We start from the raw sequence: 24,310 nt of genomic DNA, 5'->3' as shown, positions 1-24,310 counted from the left end.
AAAATGGTCATAACTTGGCCAAAAATGCTCGTTTTTTAAAAATAAAACCGTTACTGTAATCTACATTGCAGCGCCGATCTGCTGCAATAGCAGATAGGGGTTGCAAAATCTGGTGACAGAGCCTCTTTAAGAGAGATGGAGAACGCTCTTAACCACTGGTCTCTTGAAAATTGGCCGTTCAGATCTCTATGCCATTTAGATATATGTGTTTGATTTTCAAAGGTAAGTGATTGGGAACCAATCTGATAAAACGTGTGAATACCTTTAATTGTTTTTAATTGGTTATTTAAGTACGTAGAGGCCGGCATAGGTAGGGAGAGTAATGGATAAGGAATCTCTCATAATCGTTCTTATCTGCAGAAATTTGTAGAATTGAGTTTTATCTAGTTTGTATCTGAATGATAAGTCAGAGAAGCAATGGGGAAAACCGGCAACAAATAAACAGCGTTTACGCAAATACAATTAACATGCTGCGGAATAAAACTCTGCACCGCCGGTCAGTTTCTGAGTGTTTTTTGCGCTCAGTATTTACACAGCGTGTGTTTGAGATTTGTTCACATCTCTTCCACTGTGCTGCTATTGTATTATGCTGCGGATTTTCTGCAGCGAATTCCGTTGCGGAAAATCTGAAGTATTTCACGGTACGTGTGAACCCCCTCAGTGCCCCCTCACACAATATGATGTCCCCAGAGTGCCCCCTCACACAATATGATGTCCCCAGAGTGCGTCCTCACACAATATGACACCCACACAGTAATAAAACAAATACTCACCTATCCCGGTTCCTATGGCGAATGTAGGAGATCCCTCTGGGGGTTTCCTCCGGTCTCCTCTGGTCTGGACTGTGTGTGGCTTGGCACAGGAAATTGGGACCGTACTGCTGCGAGACTGTTGGAGGCATGGGAATATAAGTATTTACTAAAACAGACATGTCAGGAGAGCGGAAAGATCCTCTTTGAGTGCATTATAATCAGATGCTGATGAATGTAGTACAGTATATACAATAATCTATCTTGCCATACACACAATGCAGTCATTGTCAGTCCTCATACACCAGGCCTCCATGTAGTAATGGAACATTTATGCTGAAAATACACTTGACTTATGACCTCCCTCCGTATGCTGGATGTCACTAATGAGACTGTGACTACAGGAAGCAGCTGAATCTCTGATAGTGCTTCACCCGCCTATGGACAATGAGCGCCCGGCTTGTGTCTGGACCTCATTATTTCATTTACTGCTGATGTGTGTAGCCTGTTCTATCTGCTAAACGTGCATTATAGTGGCCACTGCCCAGTCTCCGAGCATCTCATTCATCAATCACTTACAATTTTATTACCGTATTTATACCAATATATGCGTCAAGTGACACCAGGGGTCATATGTATTGGATACACTCTCCTAAGTACATTATTGGGTTAAATTCATTGTATCCTTGCATGGTTTATTTTGCATACTAATATATCTGGTATTATACGTCTATCACGTTTCTATAATTTGTCACAGCCGTCTATATAATTATTGTCATATGAGTAAAGGTACAGTAAAGTAATTATATATTTACTGTATATGCATAATATATACTAACTTATAGGAAATCAGAAGACAGGGAGTTGAAAAAAACCGGACAGTCACCCTGGTGCAGCTGAAATCTAGAGGTTCTTATCGCCGAACAGTTGACTAGGATTTAGTCCAAAGGTAATTTATTTGCACAAAGAAACAACGCGTTTTGAGGCTGGACTCGCCTCTTCATCAGGTAAATTACAAATGATAAAACAATAGCACATTCAAGCAATTTATAAAGGACAAGGAAAAGGGAAAAAAAGAGAGAAACGATAAAGCTAGGTCCTGATGTGTGACCTCAAGGTCACAGACATCCCGGCCGATCATATATGGATTTATGGGCTGCAACAAGAAAATCTCAAATAATGAGATCTTTAAAATAATCTCGTAGATCAAAGAATACCTCTCTAAAAAAAAATGACCTAGCTTTATTGGTTCTTTTTTTTCCCCATTTCCTTGTCCTTTAATAAATTGCTTGAATGTGCTATTGTTTTATCATTTGTACTTTATCTGATGAAGAGCGAGTCCGGCATCAAAACGCGTTGTTTCTTTGAGCAAATAAATTACCTTTGGACTAAATTCTGGTCAACTGTTCGTTCATTCCGGAACTGAGATAAGAACCTCTAGATTTCAGCTGCGCCAGGGTGACTGTCTGTTTTTTTCTACTCCCTGTCTTGTAATATTTCTGGACGTTTCACGGTCCAGACTGGAACCCAGGCTGCAACCAATCTAGATCTACAGCCCACGCGGGCATATGATATACTGCTTCATCGGATGTTGTGCTCCGAGCACAACTCTATCAGGTCAGCAGAATAATTGACCACACGCTATTACGTCTAGTCCCTGTGTTGTTTGATGCACTATGTGCGCTGTGTTTTTCTTTTTTGCTGTTACCTAGTTATAGGAAATCAGCACATTTATCTTGTGTTAAAGAGGCTCTGTCACCAGATTTTGCAACCCCTATCTGCTATTGCAGCAGATCGGCGCTGCAATGGAGATAAGAGTAACGTTTTTATTTTTAAAAAACAAGCATTTTTGGCCAAGTTATGGCCATTTTTGTATTTATGCAAATGAGGCTTGCAAAAGTACAACTGGGCGTGTTGAAAAGTAAAAGTACAAGTGGGCGTGTATTATGTGCGTACATCGGGGCGTTTTTACTACTTTTACTAGCTGGGCGTTCTGATGAGAAGTATCATCCACTTCTCTTCAGAACGCCCAGCTTCTGGCAGTGCAGACACAGCCGTGTTCTCGAGAGATCACGCTGTGACGTCACTCACAGGTCATGCATCGTGTCGGCCACATCGGCACCAGAGGCTACAGTTGATTCTGCAGCAGCATCAGCGTTTGCAAGTAAGTAGCTACATCGACTTACCTGCAAACGCCGATGCTGCTGCAGAATCAACTGTAGCCTCTGGTGCCGATGTGTCCTCGCTCGTCTGACACGATGCAGGACCTGGGGAAGTGACGTCACAGCGTGATCTCTCGAGAACACGCTGTGTCTGCACTGCCAGAAGCTGGGCGTTCTGAAGATAAGTGGATGATACTTCTCATCAGAACGCCCAGCTAGTAAAAGTAGTAAAAACGCCCCGATGTACGCACATAATACACGCCCACTTGTACTTTTACTTTTCTGCAAGCCTCATTTGCATAAATACAAAAATGGTCATAACTTGGCCAAAAATGCTCGTTTTTTAAAATTAAAAACGTTACTGTAATCTACATTGCAGCGCCTATCTGCTGCAATAGCAGATAGGGGCTGCAAAATCTGGTGACAGAGCCTCTTTAAGAAGCTAAACATTATTGAGACTTGGTCATATAAGAAAGATACAAGTTCATACTTTATGGACAGTAAAATTTACACTTAAAGGGGATTTACACTCAAACTGGCAGCACCACCAACACACCGTCAGATTTACTATAATTTACGCCACAAATCTACGCCTGTTATTTCAACTATTTGAACTTCTGGATCACTGACAGCCAAAGACTCGCATTTTACTCCAGCAAATCTGAGTTAAGTTATAATATTCTGGCTGCCTTCTGCCACCACTAGGGGGAGCTTACTGCATACTGTCATACATTGAACTCAATAACAGCACAGTGTGCCGTAAGCTGCTAAGCTCTCCCTAGTGGTGGTGGTAAGCGGCCAGAATGTTATAATTTAACTTGTCTAGGAAGTGGATTGTAACTTTATATAATAAAACGGAGCTCAGACTGCTGTACAAAATATTAAAAAAAAATAATCAGCACAGAATATTAGCAAAAAAACCTACATAATTATATAAAATAAACATTCTCTTTAGTACAGTCTTATCATTGGAGAACACACAGTAATATGTTAGAATAATAATCTGGTTTCCCACGGTTCTTTGTGGGATCCCCCACTACTCGGTGGTTTGGAATTCGGTGTGATGATGCGTTGTCCATATTTACGACAGCCAATTGCTGCCGTGGGGTTTCATGGTCGACACGTGATTATGCCGAATTCGAAACAAGGAAGCAGCGCGGGATCCCACGGAAACCAGTGGCAGAGATTTAAGCACATAAAAGCTTATTTGTTTAACTCAGAAATCCCTTTCAAGCGTTTTTCCCTAAAATTTTAATTCTTGTGCGTTCTCCAGAACTTTCTTATTATACAAATGTTATTATTTTTCTCCTATAAATTAGTTTTATGTAAATAAAGCTTATGAAAAGTTCTGCAAGTTTCTAATATGTCCCTATTCTGCGCTGATTTGTCCACTGCATGTAAATGGGGTATAAATTATCCCATTGACTTGCACTGGATGTGGAATGTCAGTGGATTTGATGATGATTCAGGCATGGAATCCGCACCTAAATTCTCATTAAATACTAAGGCCCTGTTCACACTGAGTTTTTTTACACGTTTTGCTACGTGGAAACCGCGTCGGAAAACGTGCCAAAAAACGGCCGAAAATGCCTCCCATTGTTCTCAATGGGAGGCGGAGGCGTTTTTTTTCCCACGAGCGGAAAAAAAAACGCTCGCGGGAAAAAGAAGCGACATGCCCTATCTTTGGGCGTTTACGTCTCTGACCTCCCATTGACATCAATGGGGAGCAGAGAAAGCGTATTTTGCTGCGTTTTTGCCCGTGGCGCTCAATGGGCGCGAACGAAAAACGCAGTTATAAACGCGGCAAACGGCGTGCAGGCAGATCATAATCTGCCTCAAAATTCCAAAAGGAATTTTGAGGCAAAATTTTCTGCCTGCAAAAAACTCTATGTGAACATAGCCTAAATGTGATTTAAGAGTAGGCGCTAAGATGAACGGGTGCAGCTCAGAGGGGTAATAAAATGTACCAATTTTTGTAATTCAAATTCACTAAATTCAAACAAATTCATGCAAATACATTTACGTCATCCATAAGGGTGCATAAGGAAAAGAAGTGTCTACGGGGGGATTCACACGAACGTGTATTGGGTCCGTGCGGGCCGTGTGGTTTTCACGCGCCACGCACAGACCAATACAAGTCTATGGGGCAATACAGACAGTCCGTGTTTTTTGCGCAGCGTTTGTCCGCTGCGCAAAAAGCGCGACAGGCTCAATATTTCTGCGTATTTCGCGCATCACGCACCCATTGAAGTCAATGGGTGCGTGAAAACCACGCAGGTCGCACGGAAGCACTTCCGTGCGAACCGACTGTTTCGCGCACCAGCTGTCAAAAGGATGAATGTAAACAGAAAAGCACCACGTGCTTTTCTGTTTCCAAACATCCAAACGGAGTGTTTTTGAGATGAGCGAACCCGGACAACCGAACCGAAGTTAAACTGTTTCAGCACCCTGGACAGTGACTTCCGATCCCAATATACATGAACGTGTAAAAAAAAAAGAAGTTCTGACTTACCGATAACTCCCGGCTTCTTCCGCCAGTCTGACCTCCCAGGATGACAATTCAGTCCAAGTGACAGCTCCAGCCAATCACAGGCCAAGCACAGGCTGCAGCAGTCACATGGACTGCCGCGTCATCCAGGGAGGTGGGGCCCGATGTCAAGAGAGGCGCGTCACCAAGGACACATCACCAAAGCAACGGCCGGGAGGGAAGTTCTCGGTAAGTACGAACGTTTTCTTTTTTTTTAACAGGTTTCTCGATATTGTGATCGGCATTCACTGTCGAGGGTGCTGAAAGAGTTACTGCCAATCAGTTAACTCTTTCAGCACCCTGGACAGTGACTGACGTCGACTAGCCTCATCTCTATGATGGCGGCTGCGTGAAAATCACTCAGCCGCGGATCATACATGGATGACACACGCAGCTGTCAAGTGTTTTTTGCGCGTGCAAAACGCCGCATTTTTTGCGCGCGCAAAAACGCAACGTTCATCTGAATCAGCCCTAAGGGTCAGTTCACACTAGCGTCATGGCTTCCATTCATATCAAAGCTATGACAGCTACGAAGGATCCGTTTAAAAAAAAAACAATGGAACCCCTGCTGAAAGCAAATAACGCAAATGTGAACACAACCCCCAATGATCTGAGTCAAACATATTAGGCCATGTAAGAGACTGTTCTAATACAAATAGCGACTTCCCAATATATTGCAGTATCCTGGTTATCACTGTCACCCGAATAACGGACTGACTGATATGACTGATAGAGTTAATCGCAACAACTGCCGAGTTATTTGTCGCTCGTCCACCAACGCGCCTTATAAATTCATGCATTTTACAACACTACTTATAAATCTTCCCCAATGTGTCAGTAAAACTGCTGTCTGCCAGTAGGTCAGTCATTCATATAGAGCAATAGAGGAAGAACACCTCTGTAATATGACATCTGATGGAACAGGCTTCGATTTATTTTCTGTATGAGTCATGCGAAATCTGACCATAAAATACCTCCTTAGGAGTTCACACAGGGCAGATACGCTGCGTAAAGTTACACTGCTTATCCGCCCCGGTGGCCGCAGGGAATTCCAGGAAAAAAAATGCGCCCAAGTGTGGTGCAATTTTTCTCCCAAAATGTCTGATGCGGAAAACTGCTAGCCGGCCGGCCTACTGGGGTGACGTTTCATTCCAGGAGACCGCTGCAGCGCCTGGCACATGAGATGAAGCGTCATCCCAGGAGACCAGTCCTCTGAAGTCATCCAGGCTGGCCTCCTAGGAAGATGATTCATCCATGTGACCACCGCTGCAGCCTGGAGGAAGAAAGACAGACTTCTGGGTAAGTATAAGATTTTTTTATTTTTCTGAGTTGCGTTTTTTTGCGGCGGAATTGCTGTGATTCCGCCGCAATAAACGCAACAACTGCTATTTGTTGCGGGTTTTACCTTCCCATTGAATTCAATGGGGAAAACCCGGAACATATAAGCAGCGTTTACGCAAATACAATTGACATGCTGCGGAATTTTCCGCTCAGTATTTACGCAGCGTTTAATCTCATCCACTTCGCTGCTACTGTATTATGCTGCGGATTTGCGAATTTAATTGCGGAAAATCGGCAGTATTTACGCAATGTGTGAACTGACCCTATATCTTTGAAATTAGAGACACGGGAAGGTGCACTACAGTGGGGCCCTAAGTCTGTATTCACACACAGCATTTTGCAGCGGTTTGGTGTGTTTTTCCAAGCACTTTTAATGGCGTATTTTAATGCGTTTTTAGTGCGGCCAGATTATATATTAAAGTTTACGCTAAAATATCAAATGCACTACACACAACTGGGTTTGGTTTTTGAGGCAATGTTGTGGTCATATGGCTTCTTTCAGGCATTTTTCCAATAGGCTTCTCTATAGGACTTCGAAAACTACAGGAAAAAAAACCATGTACAAAATAACTCCAAAGGAAAAACGCCACTAAAAACACCTTATATAATGCATGTTACATTTTAAAGGGGACCTAAAATGATTTACTATTCCTCAGATTATAAGAAAACAAGTCACTAACCAAAATACTTTGTTTTTGAAATGTGTCCCGAAACACCTAGTCAGAACCTGGTTACGTGGTGCCAGAACGACCGTAGTTTTCTCTTGTTTGATGACGTGCCGACACAGCACCACCTGACCGAGAACTGCCTCCCGCTCCCGTTCGTGTCGATGTGTCATCAAGCAAAGGGGCTGGCAATGTGACTGATCCCTTCCTTAGGCCCCATGCACCCGGCCGACTGCCAACCGCATTTTCGGGCCGTAAAATGCAAAAGAACGGACATGTTCCATAATTTTCAGAACATTTCTATGGCACGGACACCCATCCGTAGCGTTACGTAAAGGTGTCCGCGGCCAATAGAACTGAACTTGTCCGTAATTGCGAACAATTTTTACGGTCGTGTGCATGGGGCCCTAGCCAGTGGGGAGTCGTGCTGAGAGGAGAGAGGTGGATTCTGGGACTTGTAGTTTTTTTTTAGCAAGCACTGAAAAACGAAGACGCAGAAGTGTAGGACCATGTCTGCCGCGATCTCCGGATTCGGTGAGTACCTATGAAAGAACTTTTACTCACTGGAAAACATAATTTAATATGTTGAAAGTATTTTGGGGATTGTTTTTTTTTTTGACCCATCGAATAACACTAGAGTTTTTAGAAGCGTTTTTTGATGCAGTTTAATAGCCAGATAAATTGTGTGTGTGAACAAGACCTAATATAGCATCTGATGGAACAGGCCGCAATTTGTTTTCTGTATGATTCATACAAAATCTGAAAGATCTCTGTATTTGTTCGAAATTGGAGCGATATGAAAGTTGTGTAAAGTGGGGTCCATAGAAGTCAATTAGCGGTGTATTAGGGTGTATTCACATGTTGCAGTCAGATCGCGTTTTTTGCTACAATATTTGCATAATGAACATGTGTTTCTAACCATTCAGTTATTGTTTCTCTTTTAATAACAGGCTTATACACCTCAATGCAGATTTATCTTGATACAGAATATTGTCTCTACGCAATTTCCTCAGAATTTACAATTGATTGGTTATGGCTGTTGATTAAACTTTATCTTTTCAATCATGTTCCAAATTGGAAAAATATAAAATGTATTTGGCGACAGGATGAAAAACAATAATGAGCAATCAGACTCCAGAGCATCACCAGCTGCAACAAATCCCTGCGCTGTAGCTGCATTCTACTTTTCACCGCTAGAGGGCGTATGAAGACAGAAAGTCAAAAAATTGGAGCTGGGGGACCAGAGAGAGTGAATATAAGCATGCAGGGGGCTAGTGGAGCAGCAGAGGCTGCCTGTGCTCCTTGTCTCAGGATACAGGGAACATCATTGTCATCTCTGTGGATGCAGACACACTGAGGTGCCCTTGTTTTGCATGCCAGTCCTGGGGACAAGAGTTTTCCTAGAGAATTTTTGGAATTACCATGAGCCAGTGTGAGCCTTATGTGACAAGGAATAACAACTGTCCCATTACAGCAGTAAGGAATGAGAGCCAGGATTACCTACTTATGGAGGTGGAGGATGGGGCTGATAAATCTTCACATCACTATGGACATTGTCATATGTAAGTGCCTTATTGTAATCTATCTATTATAAGTAGTATTAACTCTGTGCATTAGACATAGCAACCTCCAGGCTTTCTAGAACTACAACTCCTAGCAGATTCTGCCAAAAAAAATGCATGCTGTGTCTTGTAATTCTGCACCTGTTTTAAAATCATAGGTGACTTGCCTTTGATACACTTATGTATTGTATAGTCTAGTATTATACTGTACTGTGAAGGGTTAAACCATCCATTTATATTAGACACGTATAGGATAATTGTGTATCGGTGATCTAATTAGCATAGATGAATATAAATGAGTGGAAGAGTAATGCAGTGAGGTTGTATATATTGGACTTTGTCTTTGTTATATTGTTACATTGTATTTTGCATTTTTTTCTGCAAACACACAAAGCTAAAGCTCGGTTCACATCATGTTTGGTGTATATATCCAGTGCCCACAGGCTATCATTAGCCAGACGTATGCCAAAGGAGTGCCCATTTGGCATACGTTTGACTCAACGCAGCACACGCTTTTCAATACAACTGTAAGCAAAACAAACCGTATCCCATTTTTTTAAATGGGAGTCAATGGCAGAGGTATAGGCGTTCCGTTGCGTATGTCTAGGGCATGCGTTCGGCTGACGGCTTTTTACGTAATACCCGAGCGTAGAACGATTCTAGACTAACAGTGATCTCCATATCCAGTACATTGTACCAGCGGGACTTGTTGAATTTAGCTAAACACAGTGAGGAGAATTTATTAAAGGCTATGAACACCTTTGAAAATGATTTTTTTTTGTTCTTAATAAAATTGTCCATCATTGTGATTGGTGCAACTTCCTAATTGCATTTTATTCAAAATTATTTTTACTTTTTGAGATACAGCTGCTTTGTATCCTGTATAGACAGAACAGCTGTGTCTTTCGCTAAGACCTGAATCCGTCAGGTCAACCGGACTGACGTGTTCAGTGTCAGCAGGTCCTGACACGCAGGAATAAGCTGTCACCGAACACATCTAAGGGTAAGGCCACGCGGAGCGGCCCTGACACGGTCACAACACGGCTAACAACCGCGCCGCCACCATGTTCAGTGCAGCTATCAAACAGCATGTTAGTGGCCACATGTTAACGTCCCTTTATCTGTAAAATCGTGCGGCCATGAATTAATACACTCTTTATGGTCGCACGAGTTTGCAAATGACAACAACTTACCCCCTATTCATTCTCTATGGCAGCGCCGAAAAAAGCCGAAGACTGCACTTGGCTATCTTCGGCGCTCCCATAGAGCATGAATAGAGCGAGATACATAGTGCCTGCGCAGTTGTTGGCCGTGTTGCGACCGTGTCAGGGCCGCTCCGTGTTTATAACTTAGATGTGATGGAGAACAGGTAGATCCTGCGTAGACCCGCTGTCACTGAACCCGTCAGTCCCACTGACCTGACGGATTCAGGTCTCAGCGCACGATACAGCTGCTCTGTATACAGGATACAAGGCAGCTGTATCTGAAAAAGTTAAAATAATTTTTAATAAAATGTATTTAGCAAGTTGCACCAATCACACTGATGGAAAATGTATCAAGAAAAAAATAAAAGCAAATGATGTCAAAGGTGTACATAGGCTTTAAGGCTAAGTTCACACTTGCGTTGTATAATCCGTTACTCTGATCCATTTTTAGATCAGAATAAAGATAAAAACGGATGCGTTAAAAATCCTATAGAAATAAAAATATCGGATGCAAGCGGACAATCCATTTCTATCCGTTTTACGTTGACACCAATGATAAAAATTACCCTTTCGTTAGGCATCCGTTTTTTTGAACGGATGTAACGCAGAGTAACGCAGTATATACAACGCAAGTGTGAACTTAGCCTAAGGCTTTATTCAGACAATTGTAAATATCGTCCATGTTTTTTACGTCTGAGTTTACACTCGTTCATCCGAATAAAGCCTTAGACTGGCGTTTCATACTGAAGTACATTGAGGTGAAGGACGCCTCTCGGGGAGTCCCTAAGATAGAAAATGACTTAAAAGAGTAGCTGTATCATTTGCAATGCAAATTGCAAAATTTTCTGTCTTTTAAAAACCATATATAAATCTGTTGAAATCTTGATGGCCCCGCCCCCTCCAGTTTAACTCCACCCACTTTTCTCATCACTTTTCAAAATGTGTCGGAAGGAGAGAAAAATCGCAAATTGAAACACAAATATGGCATACCACAGAAAAAGGGACACATATTTACTTTAAAAAAAATAAATCAAAATTTTTACAAATTTACAACTCCCAGCATAAAGCTTCAATCGTTCAGGGCATGCTGGGAGTTGTAGTTTCGCAATAACTGGAGAGTCATAGGTTTAAGACCTTTTGATCTAGGTAATAAGCTTACATTGTGACTATGTTTATACGACGTCCGTGCTGCCGTCTAGTTGAACGCTACAACCATTACACTAACAATAGCGGTCTGTACGGTATGGAGGGAAACATTAGCTGGCAAATGTATGAATCTCAGTGATGTATTTCATGGCTAGAGTGGAAACTAGATAGCAAAGCCACTTAACTGGGAATATACACAGTATGAGAAGTGAGTTTATAATAAAAATGAATTACAGATGTAGCAGAGTTGAGTGTGTCAAATTGCACAACTCATTTTGATATCATGATTTGATTATCTGTCTTTTTTTTTCCATTTATTAAGATTGCAGGTAAATCTACTACATTATAGTTAAGGAGTTGTCTAGAATGAATGAAAAAGGTTTCTTTTTTATTTTTCTATAAACAGCGCCACTCTTGTCCATAGGCTGTGACTGGTATTGCAACTCATCCCCATTCACTTGCACAGCCCATAGACTAGAGTAGCGCTGTTGATGGAGATAGAGAAGTTCTGCTTTCTAATCCTTGATTCACCGCATTAATTCCGTTAACATGGTGCTACATCACTATATGGCGCACTCTACCCTTGTCAGTCATTTTGTGAAGCAAATAAATAAAGGTACTATAGATCTACCAACAGCAGTGATGTAGCAGAAGTGAGTCCATCCTTTAACTCTGTAAGGCAACATTATTTATGCATTGTAATCATAATACGACTATCTGACAAAGTCAGCTCTACTACATCTGTACTGTATATCGGGTGTAAATATTTCCCTACCATACATGGAGATAAGACAAGACAGTCAACGTGGACATTCGAATACAGTGCTCTGGAAAATCAACTATGAGATCTCTGGAAAGGTTTGGCCCTTGAAACAGTCACCATTTATCAATTCTAGATGCAGGAGATAGAACAAGTCAATCAGAGTAAGTAATGTCTAGCACCAGACTCTCCCTGGAGGGCACTACGAGATTCGGTACTAATATCCTAATCATTCTTAGGCTTGTGCTGCTCTGGCGATGAGTAAGACCTGGAATTGCAGCAATGAATGGGCCCCAAGGGACTGTGGGACGTGAACCCTGACCCCATACATCTACGTATTGGACCGCTCTGCTGTGAATATACATCAGGAAGAGATGTATTCCTCCATACTCCATGGAACTACAGCTAGTCATAGATACACCAATAATGTGACCACACCGACATTCATTTACCCTCATACCAAAAATGGTGGCAAGGGCGATCATTCATGAGGTAATATCTTCTATGGTCCTCTGTCTACTAAATAGCAATCATCACCCATATTAAATTTTCCAAAGGGATTATATGTTTCTAGTAGTCGCGTATGTTGAGCCTTCCATCAAGTCCAAAACATTGTCGGTAAGGTGGAAGATGCCGGCCGCTTAATGATTCATTACGCCATAGAGGCCACAACGGCCTAGGAGCTATGAGATGGCTTCACTCCACACCACTGCTGTAGGGCCGGGCACAGATTTCTCATTCTGGAAAGTCCTCTTAGATATTTCAGGTATCACCCTGTCACAATATCTACCGGAGTTAGGGTATGTGCACACACACTAATTACGTCCGTAATTGACGGACGTATTTCGGCCGCAAGTCCCAGACCGAACACAGTGCAGGGAGCCGGGCTCCTAGCATCATAGTTATGTACGATGCTAGGAGTCCCTGCCTCTCCGTGGAACTACTGTCCTGTACTGAAAACATGATTACAGTACGGGACAGTTGTCCGGCAGTGTGTTCAGTCCGGGACTTGCGGCCGAAATACATTCCGTCCATTATGGACGTAACATGCGCGTGTGAACCCAGCCTCAATGGGCAAGTGTAAGGGTATGTTCCCACGCAGTGTTTTCAGACGTAATTCGGGCGTTTTATGCCTCGAATTACGCTTGAAAAAACTGCTCCATTACGCCTACAAACATCTGCCCATTGCTTGCAATGGGTTTTACGGTGTTCTGTTCCCACGAGGTGTATTTCTACGTGTCGCTGTCAAAATAGGGCGTGTAAAAAGATGCCCGCGAAAAAGAAGTGCATGTCACTTCTTGGGCCGTTTTTGGAGCCATTTTTCATTGACTCCATTGAAAAACAGCTCCAATAACGTCCGTAAAAAACGCCGCGAAAAACGCGAGTTGCTACAAAAACGTCTAAAAATCAGGAGCTGTTTTCGCCTGAAAACAGCTCCGTATTTTCAGACGTATTTGGTCACTGCGTGTAAACACACCCTTAGGCCGGGTTCCCACGTATTAACTGTAGCAGCAAAGTGAGTGACATTTCGAAAATCTCATGCCCACACTGCGGAAAAAAAGCACAGCGAAAACGTTAATAAATTGACCTGCGGTGCGGAATTTAAATTCACAGCATGTCGATTCCGCCACAAAAATCGCAACACAGGACGAAAACAAAAAATCATACTTACCTAGAACGCCCTCCTTCTTCCTGCAGTCCGGCCTCCGGGGTGTTGTTTCATCCTATGTGATCGCTGCAGCCAATCAGAGACTGCAGAGGTCACATGGCCTGTAACGTTCTCGTAGGGGGCCGGACTATGCGCAGAGAAGAGGGAGGGGGTATGTATGCTTTCCGCAGTGGAAATTCTGTTTGAAAAACCGCACCACAATCTGCCCTTTGATTTCAATGGGAAAAACAGCGTTTTATTCCGTCGGGCGGTTTTTTGAGCGGCTGTTTGAAGAAACGGCGCATAAAAAAAAGCCCCGTAAAAATAAGTGCATGTCACTTCCTGAGCCGTTTTTGGAGCCGTTTTTCATTTGGTCAATAAAAAAACAGCTCCAAAAATAAACGCTCGATGCTTAAAAAACGGCTGAAAATCTGAGGCTATTTTTCCTTGAAAACAGCTCCGTATTTTACAGCCGTTTTTTGTTTAGCGTGTGAACATACCCTTACTCAGCCAAGACTTTTCATCCCACGTGACTGCTGCATCTTGTAATTTCTGGATAGATAGAAGATATTTTTTTTCTGAGTTGCAATTAAAAACCGCACCGGAGGGCAATTTCTGAGCGTTTTTTCCGCTTATTATTTACGCAGCGTGTGGATGAGATTTGTTCTCTGCTGCTACTGTATTAGGGCTTATTCCCGGCGAACGTATATATAGTCCGTGTGACGGACGTTTTTTAACGGCTCTCACGACGCTGCATGTATTTCTTTGGGGCTGTTCACACGGCCGTTGTTTAAACGGACTGTGTGACGGGCCTGTGAAAAGATAGGACGTCCTATTTTTGTCCGTTTTCACGGATCCCTCAATAGACTCAAATCTATGAGGGATCTGTTTGTAAAGTCCGATTTTACACTCGCTCGTTTGAATAAGCCCTTTTGTTGCAGATTTTGTTGCGGAAAATCTGCAGTATTTACACTACGTGTGAACTCGGCCTAAGCCTGCATTTAGGGCACACAAGCATTGTCATAGTGACACAGTATAATGTACTAGAATACAGGAGTATGCAAATTCATTATAAGTATAAAATAAAGTTGTTAAAAAGTTCTCTCTTCATGGGCTTAAAAACAAAAGTAACAAAAAAAAGTATTAAAGAAACAACGTCCACAAAAAAAGTAATTAGTATAAAATATATTTTATTTCCCATACATTACATAAAAACAAAAAAACCTACACATATTACTTATCTACACGACCGTAATAACCTGAAGAATTATTTAACAGATTGTTTAGTGTGAAAAGTCTAAAAAATAAAATGGCGAAATTCACTTTTTTCTATTTTCACACCGCAAAAAGAAATGACATAAATAACAGAGTAATTTATCTGTACACTCAAAATGCGCAGAAAAAAAAAAAATTTTTTTAGCATATTTCAAGGCCCCATACAGCCACGTCAATAAAAAATGAAAACAGTCCTGGCTGCTGACAGGCAGAGAGACAAAAATGACCTGACCTGGTCATTAAGGGGAAAAAGGTGTTTGTTTGTTTTTCTCCCAGAAACAGTGCCACTCTTGTCCATGGGCTGTTTCTGGTACTGCAGGTCACCCCATTAAAGTGAATGGGGATTGGGGCAATACCGGAAACATTTCATAGACAAGAGTGGTGTTTTTGGGTAAAAATAAAATCACCTGGGCCGCCCTATTGACTCAGAAAGCCCTAATAGGGCATTTAATATGGGGTTATACTTTATAACCTGGAATATGATGATTATATACTGTAACATCACTTTGGCCTTTTCTTTCACTCGTGGAGCAGATTATGTTGATTTCTTGGGAATCCAGCAAATTGCAAAGTTTCAGATGAAGAAAACGCCCGTATAAATCCATTGTTTTTATTAGAAAAGCTTTTATGGAAGAAATTACTTGTACACAACGTACAAATGCCCGGAAGTGGGCATCCAGATTTTGTCTAAATGACTAAAGGTTTCATGTTTCTTGAAATCCACTAATTGAGAATATAGAAGTAATGATGGACTTTAATTATGTGGGTTTCACAGCTCAATTAATATTTCAGTTATTACATTTTCTCTAAGGCCGTGTTCACACTGCAGATTTGTGGCAGATTTTGCATGTATTTTTTAAGCCAAAACAAGGAACGGAACCTAAGTAGAAGAAATATATAAAAGAAGGCCTTATAGGTTTGCTCTCCTGGATCCAATTCTGGTTTTGGCTTACAAAATGCAGACAAAATCTGCAGCAAATCTGTACTGTGTGAACAAGGCCCAAGGCTTCCTTCACACACTTATTTTTTCAATGCTTGTAAAAAACACCCTCGATTTCAAGCGTTTTTCCTAATGTTTTTTACAATTGTTTTGGTGGCGTTTTTTTATTTTGTTACAATTATAACATGCGTTACAGAAGCAAACGGAAAAAAACTCCATAAATTACGCCATACCCAGAGCAGGCTGCGTTTCTAAAAAGACCGCTGCTATAATAAATCTATTTCCTCTCGTTACATTATTGCTGTTGTTTTCATATGGGGCCCTTCAGACTGGTCCCTGGGAGGGACCAGAAACTGCTTAAGTTATGTCTTCATTTATGCCGCTATTCCCAAATGTTAAAGCCATAAAGTGCCCAAGTACCCTTGTACAATGCCCATATAACTACCCAAATTCTTCCATTATACAGTGCCTAAATAGCAATGGATTAATAATAGTGCCATACAGTGCAAAATGAATGCTGCCATATAGTTGTAACATAACAGTGATATCCAGTTCTCACATGACACTGCCATATCCTACTTACACAAGAAAATACCGCTGTACAGTGCCCATATAACAGTGCCATACAATGGCTAAATAACATTGCCATATAATTCCACTATAGTGTGCCCAAAAACATGACAGGGACATGGTGGGGTGGAAGACCACCAGGGGCCCACCTCAAGGAGATCTCCACCTCCCCACACGCAGACTCATTACGTGTCCCTGCGAGGAAAGGAGAAGAGGGGGTGGGAGGAGCCAACAGGAGCGCTGTTGCTCGCGGCGTGCATTAATTTACTTAGGTTAAAAAAAAAACAGGACCACAACATTATAGGACCTGTTGATTTTATGAAACGATATGAGCCCTGTGGTGCCTGGCTGACCCTTTGTTTTCTCAGCCAGGCCCCTGAAGGCAGTTCCATCTGTGCGGCCTTAATGGCAGAAAATGCATAGAAACGACATATATATATAAATACACAGTACTTGTAGCGGTACAATGATCCTTATGGGATGTTTATACATGGCGGCACCTCAAACAATCCTCGCCACCCATTTTGTACGTTACTATTTTAATGCATCCAAATAACCTGCCGCTGTCTCGCAGACTTTACACATTCACGTAGCGTTTTTCCTGTACATCAAAGAAGACAAATGGAGTATTTTTAGTCTTTTAAGACTGAGACGGACGGGAAGCTCGGGAGGGATCTGTAGAAAAACAGACAAGACGTAGGCCATTTTCTGATAAGAAGAACTAGGGTGGAAGTGCAGACCGTTTCCAATCTTCTCCCTGAAGACTACTGTATGTCTCCTCACAGACAGATGGTTATTTTTGGATGGGGGAGGGTGTATACAGTATAAACTGTTGTAGTAGAGCTGAGTTTGTTATTTGGCGCAGTTTACTCTAACATAACAATGTAGACTCATAGGACTGCTGATAAATGTACGGTACTACAATATCTTTACTCATATCTGTACTCAGCATTAAATGCTGTGTATACCTACGCAGCCAAAATAAAAAAATGAAACAATTTAGCAAATTCTCTTAATTGAAATGTTGTTTTCTGTTTCCAACTCGTATACAGGCCTATATGTTGCCGTGGTAACAGACAACAAACAAAATCTGTGTAGTCTGATCTTGCAGTCATATTCCCTTCCATTGGTCCTCTAATTCTTACTAACATTAAGAAGGTTATCTGCAGGATTAGACTATACCAGATGCCATATTAGGCATTTGTCAGTGAATACCGGAGATTTTCATGGGATCGACTCATAATTTCATGTCTATAGGGACTACCTGGCTGTAATAGGAATTATTTAATCCTTTGTGTCCATTATGATAGGAGGCGTACGTCTCAGTCTAGCAGGTGCCTATCCACCTCCTTTTACAGAAATAACGTCCATTTAGTTGAGCCATTAAAGCATGTTACTGGGGAAATTAAAGGGGCTGTCCAGTTTTGAAAACCCATTTTCATATACCCTATTAGGGAATTCTAAGGTGATAGAGGGGGGTCCTTTGTTCAGGATCCTTTTCTCATGGTCCGAGTGGAGAGCGGTTTCAAAGAGTGACTATCACTCTTTCGGACCTGTGCTGTCCTGCGTTACAAAGATAACCCACTGGTTTGAATAGACACCATGTAATACTTAAATTGCCCTGTGGTGGCACTGCAGGAAAGTTGAACACTTACTGCCAGTTTTCCCCACAGATTACATTAGATCGTTGGGGAGCTCAGCAGCGGGACTTATTGTACTCAGTTCATTATTATGGGACCCTTCTAACAAGCAGCGGAGAACACCTTTAAGGAAGATCACCAAAAATTTGTATGGAGAACAGCTATCCTATGTCTATGGTCAGTTTAGTGTGACACCTACTCTCTCTTCCTACAGCATGTTATATGATCTCCAGTCCTCTTTCCGCACCATATTTTCTGGCATGTTAATTAGATTTGCTAGCAGTACAATTACTTTGATGAATGCATGCTTTAAAAGCTTTCGGATGCAGACAGGGCACTAAATGATTTGCCCTTTGATGTAATGAATATTCCTAAGGCTGGAAACATGTTTAATAACAATAATTTCTAAGTGTTAAGTAAAGTATAACAGCTACCGGATGCGCCCAATCCCGTTGCTTTGATTACAAGTTTACGCTTCACCTATTCCGTATATCAACCGATTGACTTAAATCCTATCAATCACCAGTAATACAGTTTTAATACAAAAAGTCACTATCCCACCCCCCAAAACATATGTCATTAAAAACAGCAACAAAAAAACCCCTGTGTATTAGTGGCACGCCCAGTATGCTTTGACCCGAATCCGCAGTGAGGTCTGGACTACTTGGTATGGGAATCCTGGCATGCCCAGTGTGTTCCCATAAAAGAGACCTGTCCACAGCATTAATACAACAGTTATTCCTGGGCATGCTGGAATCTCACTGCCAGAAAGTTGGGACCCGACTCCTGTGAGGAAAAATTAGGTTAGTTGGTCACTTGCATATTGGGCACATAAATTGGGCACATTGCCACGTTTATTTAATTTAATGTTTCTTTGTAATAACTTATATTTTTTCGGGTACTCATTTTTTAATTAAAACATAGGGTATTGCTAGTGATAGTTACTCTTTAAAAGGTAACTAAACTTTGAGAAAACTTCTGACGTGTCATAGTGACATGTCAGAAGTTTTGATCGGTCGGGGTCCGAGACTGAGACCCCCACCGATCACTAGAACGAAGCGGCAGAAGCGCTCGGGTGAGCACTGAGCTGCTTCGTATCTGATTGGCTTTTCTCGGAAAGCCGATGTAAAGGTGTACGGGCCAATAGACTTTCTATATAAGTTCAGAAAACTGCTAGCAGAAGAGTTACTATTGCATATAGTCCATTCCATTTCCTCCTCGGTGTGGTATGTTACTGCAGGCAAGAGGATGCTTAAAGGGGTTGTCTCACTAATACTGCCCATATGCCCTATTATTAGTATTAACAGCTCTCGCTTTGGCAAATCCAGCCATATAATACATGGTATCCATTCATTTGATTTAATACTCTATTGCTGCTGTATGATTGCCCTAATCTGGTGAGAACAACTTGTCACCGGTGGTTTTGGAAGCCAGAACTGAACTGTGCTGATCAGCTGATCGCTGGGCTGGGAACATTTTGTCAGGTCCCATATGCTGCCCCCCTCTGCTTGCTTTTGTATGCTCTAAGGGCGTATTTACACGAACGTGATATACGTCCGTGCAATGCGCGTGATTTTCACGCGCCTCGCACGGACCTATATTAGTCTATGGGGCCGTGCAGACAGTCCGTGATTTTTACGCAGCGGGTGTCCGCTGCGTAAAACTCACGACATGTCCTATATTTCTGCGTTTCTCGTGCATCACGCACCCATTGAAGTCAATGGGTGCGTGTAAATCACGCGCACCACACGGAAGCACTTCCGTGGAACGCGCGTGATTCGTGCAACAGCAATAAGAAGTATGAATGAAAACAGAAAAGCACCACGTGCTTTTCTGTTTACAAACATACAAACAGAGTGTCATAATGATGGCGCAGCCGCGCATCATATGGTGATGACACATGGAGCTGTTAAGTGTCTTTTGCGCGCGCAAAACATTGCGTTTTTTGCGCACGTAAAACGCACACGCTCGTGTAAATCCGCCCTTATGCTGGCACTTATAGTGAGGGCACATTTTTAGAGGGGGGTTCGAAATGTATACTTTCTAAATCAAGTTATTTTCGCCATGTTCCTGCTACCTTCTGGTTTTTATGCTATGAGTATTGGTATTCACCAGCCAAGCCTTTTATATTACAAGCTTTAATATAAAGTGCTAGGCTGGTGGATATGTGCTAACCACTACCCGTAGCGTAAAAACCAGCTAAGATAGTGCCAAATTCAGTGTCCCCTGTAGATAGTGCCACACACTGCCACCTGTAGATAGTGACACAGTACCCCATGGAGTTAGTACCACAGTGAGCCCTATAGATAGTGCCACAGTGCTTCCTCTTAATAGTGCCCCATGGAGTTATTAGCACAGTGCCCCCTATAGATATTGCCACACTTTGAGATAATGGCACACACCGTGCCCATGTATATAGTGCCTCAAGTTCAACAAGCACTTACCTGTCTTCGTTCCGGCGCCGTCCTTCAGCGATGCAGGCATGGTCTCTTCCTTGGCTCGCCGGTGCTGTCAATTGTATCTTAAGGACGCAAATTCAATTCAATACAATAGTATATTAGGGCCTCCCGGTCTTGTTCACAGGGGGGGATTCCGGGAAACTGGAGACCCCTCCTGCGTATGCCACTGTATAGAGGGCATTCAACAGACTCAGATTAACATTGATGGAGGCCATTGGGCAGAAACATGGGGTTGTGGTCCATCTCCTTTTTAGGTGGGGCACCTTCAGTTTGTTTGGACGAAAGCACAGAGCATCTACAGAGAATATATGTACAGTGAAGGAAATAAGTATTTGATCCCTTGCTGATTTTGTAAGTTTGCCCACTGTCAAAGACATGAACAGTCTAGAATTTTTAGGCTAGGTTAATTTTACCAGTGAGAGATAGATTATATAAAAAAAATAAAAAAAAATAACATTGTCAAAATTATATATATTTATTTGCATTGTGCACAGAGAAATAAGTATTTGATCCCTTTGGCAAACAAGACTTAATACTTGGTGGCAAAACCCTTGTTGGCAAGCACAGCAGTCAGACATTTTTAGTAGTTGATGATGAGGTTTGCACACATGTTAGATGGAATTTTGGCCCACTCCTCTTTGCAGATCATCTGTAAATCATTAAGATTTCGAGGCTGTCGCTTGGCAACTCGGATCTTCAGCTCCCTCCATAAGTTTTCGATGGGATTAAGGTCTGGAGACTGGCTAGGCCACTCCATGACCTTAATGTGCTTCTTTTTGAGCCACTGCTTTGTTGCCTTGGCTGTATGTTTCGGGTAATTGTCGTGCTGGAAGACCCATCCACGAGCCATTTTTAATGTCCTGGTGGAGGGAAGGAGGTTGTCACTCAGGATTTGACGGTACATGGCTCCATCCATTCTCCCATTGATACGGTGAAGTAGTCCTGTGCCCTTAGCAGAGAAACACCCCCAAAACATAATGTTTCCACCTCCATGCTTGACAGTGGGGACGGTGTTGTTTGGGTCATAGGCAGCATTTCTCTTCCTCCAAAAACGCAGAGTTGAGTTAATGCCAAAGAGCTCAATTTTAGTCTCATCTGACCACAGCACCTTCTCCCAATCACTCTCAGAATCATCCAGATGTTCATTTGCAAACTTCAGACGGGCCTGTACATGTGCCTTCTTGAGCAGGGGGACCTTGCGGGCACTGCAGGATTTTAATCCATTACGGCGTAATGTGTTACCAATGGTTTTCTTGGTGACTGTGGTCCCAGCTGCCTTGTGATCATTAACAAGTTCCCCCCGTGTAGTTTTCGGCTGAGCTCTCACCTTCCTCAGGATCAAGGATACCCCACGAGGTGAGATTTTGCATGGAGCCCCAGATCGATGTCGATTGACAGTCATTTTGTATGTCTTCCATTTTCTTACTATTGCACCAACAGTTGTCTCCTTCTCACCCAGCGTCTTACTTATGGTTTTGTAGCCCATTCCAGCCTTGTGCAGGTCTATGATCTTGTCCCTGACATCCTTAGAAAGCTCTTTGGTCTTGCCCATGTTGTAGAGGTTAGAGTCAGACTGATTAATGGAGTCTGTGGACAGGAGTCTTTTATACAGGTGACCATGTAAGACAGCTGTCTTTAATGCAGGCACCAAGTTGATTTGGAGCGTGTAACTGGTCTGGAGGAGGCTGAACTCTTAATGGTTGGTAGGGGATCAAATACTTATTTCTCTGTGCACAATGCAAATAAATATATAGAATTTTGACAATGTGATTTTCTTATTTTTTTTTAATATAATCTATCTCTCACTGGTAAAATTAACCTAGCCTAAAAATTCTAGACTGTTCATGACTTTGACAGTGGGCAAACTTACAAAATCAGCAAGGGATCAAATACTTATTTCCTCCACTGTATATCTCCAGTTCAAGAGCAAACATGTCATGTGTACAGTCTGTGCAGATGGCCCTACAGGCAAGGGGGGCCACCACCATAAAAAATTGCAGTTTCTAGTTTCTACTTGATTGCAAGTCAGGGACTGTGTTAATCATTGTGTTGTGATATACCAGAGAACCAATAGGGAGGCGCTCTATGGTGATCATCACACTCTTGTAAAATCAGTTTCTGGACTGCATTGGCCAAAATACTTTCCTGCACAGGGGCCCGCTTCTACCATCATGTTATAATGGTGGTGTATTTTTCCATCATTTTTCTAATGACATACACTGGCACTGGTATCTGGCCCAGTATGGCTATGTTCAGACTGCGGCCCTGGCAAATTTGACAATAAGAATAGCGATGCAGCGCTATTCGTTCTTTCAAAACGTAGGTCAAAATTGAAATTCAATGAGCACTGGTGGCATCGGTCGTACAACGGATCTGGCAAAGTGTTGTGGCTTCAGTTATAAACAGAAGCCACAATGCAAATGTGAACAGAGCCTATCTTAGTCCTTCTTTTTGTTAGTTTTTTTTGTTGTACCTTTTTTCTCATGTGTACACAGAATGTTCTGGCCCTATTTTATTCTTTCAGAATATGTTGGGTCTATAATTAACAGAATTTTTTTTTTAATACATATACTTCAACCCTTAAAGATATGGCCAATTTTTTAGCCCCTTCAGGACGCAGAGTGTTTTTTCTTTTTCACATAACCGCATTCCTAGAGCCATAACTTTTTATTTTAATTTTTTTTTACATTTTTTAATACTTTTGCACAATAATTTTTATTTTTCGACTTTGGGCACTTTATTTACGTGATTTTTTTTGGTTTGTTTAGCCCCATTAAGGGACTTGAACATACTGTACCCTTCTGCAACCGCTTCTATAATATATTACAATAGTAATTTATTGTAATGTCTTATTCTTGTCAGTGTTCCAGAAGGTTCCAGAAGGTTATGGTAAATGATTCCTAATCTGAATGGTCCCCGGTGTACCTCAAAGTTCAGGGTTGGTCCGCTATTATTTAACTTGTTTAACTATATACAATAGAAAATATGATTAATAGCACTATTTCTATTTTTGCAGATGACATCAAGCTATGTAGTATAGTTCAGTCTATTGAAGATGTTCATAAATTACAAGCCGACTTGGACTCACTGAGTGTTTGGGCATCCACTTAGCAAATGAGATTCAATGTGGATAAATGTAAAGTTATGCATCTGAGTACTAATAATCTGTATGCGTCATATGTCCTAGAGGGAGGTAAACTGGGAGAGTCACCTGTAGAGGAGGATGGGTGTACTTGTAGATCATAAACTAAATAACAACATGCAATGTCAATCAGCTGCAACTAAAGCATGTAGAATTCTGTTGTGTATTAAAATTAGGCATGGACTCATAGAACAGGGACATAATATTACCACATTGCAAAGATTTAGTGTGACTACATCTGGAATATGCAATTTAGTTCTGGGCTCCAATTCATAAAGGTGGCCCTAGAGTTGGAAAAGTTGCAATGAAGAGCAACAAAACTGATAAGGGACATGACAAATCTTAGTTCTGAGTAAAGATTAAAATAACATTTATTTGGTCTTCAGGAGAGACGTTAAAGGGGTTGCCACGACCCGACAACTGATGACCTATCCACCATCTGCTTCCGGGTCCGTATATTGCATACTGTGCAATAACATCTAGTGCCCAGTGATATAATGATAACCTATCCGGTGTATA

The 24,310-nt window shown here is 41.9% G+C and overlaps 1 protein-coding gene across 1 annotated transcript in view; it reads left to right on the top strand.

Moving 5' to 3' along the window:
- Window positions 1-8,601: 8,601 nt before the first annotated feature.
- Window positions 8,602-24,310, top strand: part of TRPC6 (transient receptor potential cation channel subfamily C member 6) — a 206,447-nt gene continuing 190,738 nt past the window's right edge. Inside the window, exon 1 of the mRNA XM_075851522.1 lies at window positions 8,602-9,006. Within this exon, the coding sequence (XP_075707637.1) occupies window positions 8,867-9,006 (140 nt within the window). The 5' untranslated portion in view covers window positions 8,602-8,866. The remainder of the gene's footprint in view (window positions 9,007-24,310) is intronic.

This window comes from Rhinoderma darwinii, chromosome 2, assembly GCF_050947455.1.
Source record: "Rhinoderma darwinii isolate aRhiDar2 chromosome 2, aRhiDar2.hap1, whole genome shotgun sequence".
Taxonomy (NCBI): domain Eukaryota; kingdom Metazoa; phylum Chordata; class Amphibia; order Anura; family Rhinodermatidae; genus Rhinoderma; species Rhinoderma darwinii.
This window is presented reverse-complemented; position numbering and strand designations above follow the sequence as displayed.